Raw genomic sequence first — 10,109 nt, forward strand, 5'->3', positions numbered from 1 at the left:
CCTAATTTCTGCCCACCTGAACCAGAGACTCACCTTTATTGGTCCAGTGCTAAAGCAGATCTTCCTGTTCTCCGGCAGTGCTTCCTCCTCGGCAGGCAGTCCCGGGATCTCAGAGCAGCTCGACTCTGGCTCGTAGGGCTCATCTTCCTCCTCCTCATCCTCATCCAGCTGGCTGCCGCCGGAGTCCTCTCCGATGCCGCTGTACGCGCTGATGTCCACCAGGTCGCCCTCCGAGTAATCCTCCTTACGAGACTCCTCCTCCAGGCCATCCTCTTCCTGTCCCTCACAATGGGGCCCCTCCACTGGCTCCTCCCTGTGGCCCCTCTCTCCCTCCTGCCTCCCTGCCATGTCGTTGGGGCCCCCAGGGTCCTCTCCATTTTCCAGTGAGGCGTGGACCTCGGCCTGCACCAGCCGGCTCCCTGCCTCGGGTGCGGAGGAGTCATCCTGGTCCCCGGGTATGGGTTCCCTGCCAGGCTCGCCTCCGGTACTTGAGCCCCTGGCTTCCTTCCCTCTCTCCCTCTCAGGCTTGGTTTCGGTAGAAGCAGAAGAGGTCCTGTCCCCTGTTCGTGGACTTCCTGAGGAGCCTTCATCATTTCGGGGAGCTGCTCTGTTCTTGGGGCTTCTGGGGGAACACTCCTGGTCCAAGAGTTGACTGCTCCCATCCTCCTGATTGCCTGGGGGCAAGACTTGCACCTTCCTGTCGATGATTTTGGAGTTGAGGCATTCTGCTGTTTTCGCCGGAGTGGGGCTTTCTCCTCGGGAGGGCAGCGGGGACGTGGAGGAGGGCCGGTGCAGGTTGTTCCTCACGTCGGCCTTCTCAAAGACGGCGCTAAGCTGGCTTACGGTAGGCGACACTGCCTCACCGGCTCCCCCTACCGTATCCAGGCAGTCCAGAGACTCAGTGCTGCCGTTGAAGCGCACTACCACGTCCAGTCGGCTGTCCTGGACCGCGGACGAAACCGGACGCTCCTTCTTGAGCAGGATGCGGTTGGTGGCGGACTGCTTCTCCTGTAGCTGGCGCTGCTCAAAGATCTTCCTCGTCTCCTGCAGCTTGGAGTATCCTGCTGAGGCCCCTCGGGACCCGCCGACTTCGCCGCCCTTGGGGTCGAAGCGGTTGACACGCTCGGAGACTGTGGCACCCAGCTTGAGCAGGGCGCTGTGGTTCACGTCCTCGTTGAGGCTGCTGGCCCTGGGCAGGGACAGCCGCACCGCCTGGTCATTGGCCTTGGACGGGTCATCCTCGTCGCCCGGCGACTGCATCTGCATGAACATGTTCTTGATGCGGTGGACATTGGAGCCGTACTGGCGGCGGCCCCTGCCGGGAGGCCGTGGCGGCTTGCCGTCCTTAGCAGCATCGTCTCCATTGGCGGCGTTGTTCAGGGCGTCATGGGCCTGCTTCAGAGCCTGGATGCCCGCCTCATAGGCGTTTCTGTGGGGGGACGGGCTCCGGAGGGTGGAGCTGGCACTGCCCGCCGATGGGGGTTCAGTCTTCATCATGGTTAATCAAACTGAGCCACTGAGACTTGGCAGTAACAGCATAGCTCCTCTGTCTTCTGTCTTCCTCCCCCTGGATGAGAAAAACAAACAAAACCACTCAATTTCACCTGAGGGAGTCTGCCTACACATTGGGTAGACAGACACAAATGCAAGAACAGCATTGAGCGATAGTGGGGAAGCGAGAGTGGGTTTGTGAAAACGAAAGGGAGAGATAGAGAGAGGAAGTGAAGGATGGATAGAGAAGGCTTGAAAAGGAGCATGATAGAGAAATCCAAGAGAGAGAAAAGAAATAGAAAGCCACACAGGTGGGTGTGAGTGGAAGTTTACTCTGACGTAAATAGGGAACAGCCTGGGGCGCTGCACATCCCCTATCTATTCACCTACACTTAGGAAGGAGAACTGTAGTGAAGGATATGAGATAAATATGATACGACTAGTCTAGGGATTACAACAATAACACCCAGATAGCAAATTGGAGAGTAGGCCTGGCAGAAATCCAACTGGTGACGGATTACTTGTGCTGTATCCGTTAGTCATTATATCATTTTGATCGCTAGGATTTTTCTCAGCTGCCTTAAGATTTCTGGTCTGCTGCTGCCAAGTAGAAAGACACCACAGGGTCTTAAAGCTAAATGTATTACAATAATCCTCATTCATGCAATCAGAGCCACGAGTCTGGGTGAGAGAGGAATAGAAATCCAACGTCTTTATGCTCACTCAAATACACCATATGACCAACAGTATGTGGACACCTGCTCGTCGAACATCTCATTCCAAAATCATGGGCATTAATGTGGAGTTGGTCCCCCCTTTGCTGCTATAACAGCCTCCACCCTTCTGGGAAGGCTTTCCACTAGATGTTAGAACATTGCTGCGGACACTTGCTTCCATTCAGCCACAAGAGCATTAGTGAGGTCGGGCACTGATGTTGGGCGATTAGGCTTGTCTCGCAGTCGGCGTTCCAATTCATCCCAAAGATGTTCAATGGGGTTGAGGTCAGGGTCAAGTTCTTCCACAGCAATCTCGACAAACCATTTCTGTAAGGACCTCGCTTTGTGCATGGAGGCATTGTCATGCTGAAACCGGAAAGGGCCTTCCCCAAACTGTTGCCATAAAGTTGGAAGCACAGAATCGTTTAGAATGTCATTGCATGCTGTAGAGCTAAGATTTCCCTTCACTGGAACTAAGGGGCCTAACCCAAACCATTATTCCTCCTCCACCAAACTTTAAAGTTGGCACTATGCATTGGGCAGGTAGCGTTCTCCTGGCATCTGCCAAACCCAGATTCGTCCCAGATGGTGAAGCGTGATTCATTACTCCAGAGAACACGTTTCGACTGCTCCAGAGTCCAATGGCGGCGAGCTTTACACCACTCCAGCCGACGCTTGGTATTGTGCATGGTGATCTTAGGCTTGTGTGCGGCTGCTCGGCCATGGACGAACTCCCGACGAACAGTTCTTGTGCTGACGTTGCTTCCAGAGGCAGTTTGGAACTCGGTAGTGAGTGTTGCAACCAAGGACAGAATATTTTTACACGCTATGAGCTTTAGCACTTGGCGGTCCTGTTCTGTGAGCTTGTGTGGCCTACCACTTCACGGCTGAGCCGTTGTTGCTCCTAGACGTTTTCACTTCACAATAACAGCACCTACAGATGACCGGGGTAGCTCTAGCAGGGCAGACTGACTTGTTGTAAAGGTGACGTCATATGACGGTGCCACATTGAAAGTCACTGAGCTCTTCCGTAAGGCCATTTTACTGCCAATGTTTGTCTATGGAGATCGCATGGTTGTGTGCTCGATTTTATACACCCGTCAGCAATGGGTGTGGCTTAAATAGCCAAATCCACTCATTTGAAAGGGTGTCACATACTTTGTATATATTGTGTAACTCAAACCATGTCATTGACTAAATATGCCTAATTGTTGTTGCAAATCATGTAAAACATACCAGACTGGACCATGATTATGCAAATAACAGCCACAATGACTTTATTCTTCAATCCGCAGCACTGCATTGATCCAGTTTCCTGTTATTGTATATTACCAGAGCGACCCCATATCCCATGAATTTTGTAATTGTATTTACAAAGAGAGCACAGTATCCTGCTACCACTACACATAGGTCTATGTTATGTAGACTGCTGTAGCCTACATGTCATGTATGATGTCAGTTGGATTTAAATATACCTATGATGACAATCTATCCAACATTAGGCCTAATTTAAATTGGACAGCGAATCCGGATATCCTTATTTGATCAGTGCCATTTCCATGAATGGAATAACCTATTGCAACAGCCTATGCATTCAGCCTATATGCATTGATGGCACAAATGACATCCTCTACAAAACACGAACAAAATCTCCTCGTAGGTCTTTAGGCATAGAGCATGCTATTTTGTCAGTGATTCAATTGATCTTCTCGGCGTATAGACCATTCCGTCATTTTGACACAAAATAGTCATTTTCTCAGCTACAGTCCAACAACGGTTCGATACATTGTATCAGGAAACGACACGTTCCATATAGGTAGTCTGTAAAATGTAGCAAACTTTGTCTGATGTGCAACCGAGCATCTAAAATAAACACATCATGGACTGTCATGTTATGATAGGTTTTTGTTGTGACGAATAGCCTACCTGGCAGACAGACAGACAGTTAGGATTACGGAGCGCTGTAACGTTAGTTCGCTATAAACGCTAGCGCTGCTCAACAAACTGTCTATCCAGGACATTTATTGTGGAATACACTTTCATTAAACATCCCAGACAATAGCCTATGTGCGTCTTTCAAAAATCCGTGTTGTCAAAAACATTAGGACCCTGCGGAAATTGAGGGCCTCGAACACCTCGCTTGCCTGATGTGTACATCGCTTCCTGCATCTTCCGCAGTCAGAATTACAGTTCTCTTTCTCTATTAGACGAGCAAGATAAAAGCAAAAAAGGAAATGTCGTTGCATCTTTACTAAGTTTGATTACCGTACCTTGTTCAGTGTTTCACAGAGGTTGGTTCAAGTTACGATCCGTCTTTTATAGAATCCATTGTGTCCACGTTCTGTTTTCGCTTCTGATACCCTTGCGAGCGTAGCGAACTGATGCCTTCTCTCTCGCTCGCTCCACTCCTCTCCTCTCCTCTCAACCAACAGCATATGGCATCACAGGCAACGTTAACCCTTGATGTCGAGCAAAACAAAATAGACAAAAAAACACAATAAATTCGGGACAATAATCGAACAGTTAGGCCTATGGATTATTTATTAGCCCACTGAACCGACTGCTAAATCTATGGGTTTATAGCCGATTAAACTCAACTCCACGATTTACGATGGAGTTGAGCGGCGACTAGTGGAGCTCCGACGTCACATAACATTTAGTTTTTATAAAAAATAAAATAAATACTGATTTCAGCACCCAAATAGTAGCCCGCAATTACAAATGACATTGGTATGTGTAATTGGCAATTGGGTTTATAGCCCCTTATATCCCAAGACCATTAGGCCTACTGGTGACCGAAATGCCAAAAGCTACAGTTTCATATAGGTCGAGCTGAAATACATTCAATCAAAGTATAGCCCAATGAAATGTTACACACATCATAAAAATGTATAATGATGAACGGTAAAACATCTATATATATATATATCGAAGGGGGAGTGGTTGTTACATTGTCAGGCTGTTCCTTGGAATGAAACAAAAATGTGAGTGTCGGCAGTGACCTCGTGAGGAAAATCTGTGAACACACAAGAAGAACAATGGTTAATGCTCACTATTCAAAAGCAATCACCACATCTTCCAAAAACACAATTGACTATTTTGCCGGGATGGTATGCTAGACCTGTAGTACTATTTGTATGTGTGTACAGTGCATAGCAGTGTAACAACAGCCAGTGGCACCTCCAAATGGCACCACTTTCCTTTTGACACTTCATCATAGGATTATTCGCCCCCTATTAGTTTTGTCAGAACGTTTATGCGATGGTGATAAGTGTGACGAGTTTCTGTTAATTGATTTGTAGTAAAATTGCAACAATCCTTTGAAGAATGTCCGACTTCCATGCAAGCACCATTTGCCACGGGCAGCTGCTCTTTAAATGCAGGGATAAATTGGATTTATCTTGAGCCTAATACCGTTATTCCTAGATTACAACAAAAAATATCTTTATCTATTATGGGTTTAGGGGGTTTATGAAGGCCTAATCTAGATGAGATCCTTGTCGAGGTTATCGGATAGGCTACAGGCGTTATAGTGCCTTTTCATTACATTAAACATATGTTGTCTAAAAGTCTTTCCATTTCCTTTATTGATGTATACAGAACAAAAATATAAATGCAACATGAAACAATTTCAACGATTTTAATCAGTCAATTGAAATAATTTCATTAGGCCCTAATCTATGGATTTCTCATGACTGGGCAGGGGAGCGGCCATGGGTGGGCCTGGGAGGGCATAGTCCCACCCACTGAGGAGCCAGGCCCAGCCAATCAGAATTAGGTTTTTTTTCCCACAAAGGGGCTTTATTACAGACAGAAATACTCCTCAGTTTCATCAGCTGTCTGGGTGGCTGGTCTCAGACGATCCCGCAGGTGAAGAAGCCGCATATGGAGGTCCTGGGGTGGCTTGGGTCACAGGGTCTGCGGTTGTAAGGCCTGTTGGACATACTGCCAAATTCTCTAAAATGTGGAGACTGATTATTGTAGAGAAATTAACATTCAATTCTCTAGCAACAGCTCTGGTGGACATTCCTACAGTCAGCATGCCAACTGCACGCTCCCTCAAAACTTGAGACAACTGTGGCATCGCGTTGTATGACAAAACTGCACATTTGAGTGTGGCCTTTTATTGTCCCCAGCACAAGGTGCACCTGTGTAATGATCACGCTGTTTAATCAGCTCCTTGATATACCACACCTGTCAAGGGATGGATTATCTTGGCAAAGGAGTAATGCTCACTAACAGGGATGTAAACAAATTTGTGCAGAACATTTGAGAGAAATACGCTTTTTGTGCATATGGAACATTTCTGGGATCTTTTATTTCAGCTCATGAAACATGGGACCAACACTTTACATGTTGGGTTGATTTTTTTGTTCAGTGTATTTTACAAACAAATTATCTCTTGACATAAATATGCCTTATAGTAGCCTATACCACTAACCACATCAGGGAGCATGACGTTGTTATTTACCAATGCACTGACCAGAGAATACACTTTATAGAGCTATTGCCTTATACAGTATTGAATAATTCTACTCAGATTATGAGTGTGATATTATTCAACCCATCATGTACACTCTTAGAAAAAAAAGGTTCCAAAAGGGTTCGCTGGCTGTCCTCATAGCAGAACCCTTTTTGGTTCCAGGTAGAACCGTTTTTGGTTCCAGGTATAACTCTTTTGGGTTCCATGTAGAATCCTCTGGGGAAACCCTTTTAGGTTTTAGAAAGCATATTTTTTTTCTAAGAGTGTATTATTACTATGCTAATTGCACATATGGACTTGATAGCTGAATGTACATAGGAGAAATGTATATTAATTAAGGTCTCTCTTGAAAAATAGATAAATAAATGAAAAATAGGGAATAAACCAAACCATCTCTTAAAATGCAGGCCTATCCCACTGAACATGACAATAACATGCAGGATTAGAGGGAAACGTGTATTCTATGAGGGATGTCATTGTTTTATGGTTCATAAATTGATAGAGTCATCATTTTGCACTTGGAGACACTTCGCCACCATTCTCTGGGCACCGGGGAATATATATTTTTTATGAGATTAAAATATAGGCATATTTTTATAGGCTCTTACCCATGTGATTTGCTCACTCACCCTCTATAGAAAGAATACCATAGGCTATATACTGTATTTTTCAGTTAAGACATTAGTTATAAAGGCATTGCAATACTGTAATCTTTTGTAAACCTTTTGTGTTGTTGTTTAAAGAACAAACACTGTCTTCATGTTCAGCCGTCATCATTTTACTTTGAGAAGGCCTACCCTCTTATAACTGTTGCCCATGCCTTTCTTTCTGTTCGATTAGGGTTAGGTGATTCTTCCTGTCAGTGTCACCACAACGTCCTTGGGCATGTAAAACACTCCAATAACAGACCTGATGGGCACAGAGGCCTCAAGAGGAGGACATGGTGAGAAAACCATGTTCTAAAAAAACTCAGTGTACATTTTTAATGTTCCAGTTTATAATGGGATTCCATCTGTCTAATCTACACAGAGAGAGATCATTTTCCTCCAGCACCAGGTTCTAATGTGCAGTGGCAGAATGATCATCTTTTGGGTTTAACCATGGGTCAATACAGCAGAGTAAAGTCTCAAATGGCACCCTATTCCCTACATAGCACAGTACTTTTGAACAGGGCCCATAGGGCTCTGGCAAAATAAGTGCACTATTTAGGGTTTGCAGCTGAGGACTTGAATCTCTCAACTCGAGTGCAGCCCTCACACACACACACACACACACACACACACACACACACACACACACACACACACACACACACACACACACACACACACACACACACACACACACACACAGTTGTGGAGGAGTCTCCATGGCAACGCCTCCCCTGCCCGTGGTCATGTGACTGCACACACACACACACACACACACACACACTGCAGTAATGACCCAGATTTGTGCTGCCTGTTGTCTCGCTCTGTCTGGAGACTCACTGTTGTGAACGAATGGAGCCTCCCCAGGCAACATGTGATGCATGTGAAAGACAGCCAAAGTGACTCAATAGCGACTGCGGGTGGTGGTGGAGCACATGTTGTCAGGCATCAAGCAAAAATACTGTTTATTCTCAAGGCTGTGATCCACAAGCAGCGATGCTTTGCCTAGCCACGCTAGCTTTGTCCAGAGTGGCTCGTCATGTGGTCGCTAGCAAGCGGACAGCATGCCCGGTAGTGCTACGTATCAACAGCCTATCCAGTAGAGGCTGGAAGTTATAGTGAGCTTTAATTGGTCAATTGCGTCATGATATCGCAGAGTCTTTTGCATGAAGTTCAGCTTTCCCAATTTAACTCCCGCCCTGTTCACGCTCCCAACCCATATTCGCATCGCCCAACGGTCCCCCATCCACTTTGCTTCTCGTCGCTTTTCTTCCATTGAAAATGAATGGCCTCTGTTGTTTCATCATCCTACATCATCCTACATCATCCCTAGTGGACATGGGGCATCAGAAAAGCAACTGACCAAACAGTGACTGGCAATACTTTGCTCAGGTCAGAAGAGCTATAAGGACCTATGATGGTGCAATACAATCTAATATATTCTAATATCTAATAATAATAACATCTAAATACAGAGGCAAGACTAGAGGTCTCCATTCTATCTTATTATCTTTGTTTTCTTTTGCCTCAGTGCATACGTCTACTGTTAATAGAGCGCTACTAGGCCTAGCCTATATGACCTTAACCACCTGGTTCCACAAGATGGCAGTATTCCCTCTATTGACATAAAAAATACCTGCACTCTCCTGACAGCACAAAAACAATATGCTTACCATTAATCAAATAGTGGGTCACTAACAAAAATGGAAACAACAGAGCAAATGCAAATGCATGCAATGCAAGTAGTTGGCCTACCTAATTTCTATAGCCAATATATCTGGGCCTGGTGAATGACATGCAATGAGAGCAACACAACTTTCTAAAACAAGCATGTTTTGCAATAAAGCAAGACAGTAATAACCTCCTCAATTCCAATTACTGGAATTTTACATACAGATTGTGGCTTTAACTATCTGTGTGTGTGTGTGTGTGTGTGTGTGTGTGTGTGTGTGTGTGTGTGTGTGTGTGTGTATTTGGTTTTACTATCCTTGTTGGGACCAACATTTTAAAACAAGGAAAATTGGGACAAGTGGGGAGATTTCGCCAGTCCCCCCATGGAAAAGGCTATTTTAGGCTTAGGGGTTAGGTTTAGGGTTACAATTAGGTTTAGAGGTCGAGGGTTAGATGTTAGAGTTAGGGTTACAATTAGGGTTAGAGGTTGAGGGTTATGTGTTAGAGTTAGGGTTAGGTTTAGGGGTTCGAGGTTACGGTTAGGGGTTAGGGAAAATTGGATTTGGAATGGGAATCAATTGTTTTGTCCCCACAAGGATAGTAAAACAAACATGTGTGTCGGTGTCGCTATGTGTGTGCTTGTGTGTGCACGTGCTTGCATGTTGTCACACTTTTCTTGACATTAAACAAAGTCCACATTGCAACAGGGTATAGAAAATATCAACAATATAAGAGATAAATAGCTTACTTATTTTTCATTTAGCAATGATTATAACGTTGTTAGTAAGATGCTTTCAGAGCGAAATTACAAGTGCATTCATTTACGGAATGAATGATCAATGTTCACAATATTCCTTCATGATTCTTCATCCCCTCTCTTTCAAAATCCCCATTTACTCCTACCCCAGTCCACCACCTCATCTTCAAAACTGCACACAAGCAGGAAAACCAAAACAACAGACTAGTCTACCCGAACTAAAATCATTTTGTAGCCTAGATTATTTAGCCAAAAAGCCGTTATTTGTGCTTAATATTGATGTTGCATATCCGAGAAATGTGAGCCCAAAAGTAGGAATTTACAGACTCATTCAATTCCTA

General features: G+C 45.2%; 1 protein-coding gene across 1 annotated transcript in view; it reads right to left on the bottom strand.

Moving 5' to 3' along the window:
- LOC121550481 (neurabin-2) overlaps positions 1–4,788 on the bottom strand; it is a 73,665-nt gene extending 68,877 nt beyond the window's left edge. The window contains exons 1-2 of the mRNA XM_041862749.2: positions 4,478–4,788; positions 34–1,567 (exon numbers count right to left, since the gene is read on the bottom strand). Coding sequence (XP_041718683.2) covers positions 34–1,497 — 1,464 coding nt within the window. The 5' untranslated portion in view covers positions 1,498–1,567; positions 4,478–4,788. The remainder of the gene's footprint in view (positions 1–33; positions 1,568–4,477) is intronic.
- Between the last annotated feature and the right edge of the window lie 5,321 nt (positions 4,789–10,109).

The sequence above is a fragment of the Coregonus clupeaformis genome, chromosome 35, assembly GCF_020615455.1.
Source record: "Coregonus clupeaformis isolate EN_2021a chromosome 35, ASM2061545v1, whole genome shotgun sequence".
Taxonomy (NCBI): Eukaryota; Metazoa; Chordata; class Actinopteri; order Salmoniformes; family Salmonidae; genus Coregonus; species Coregonus clupeaformis.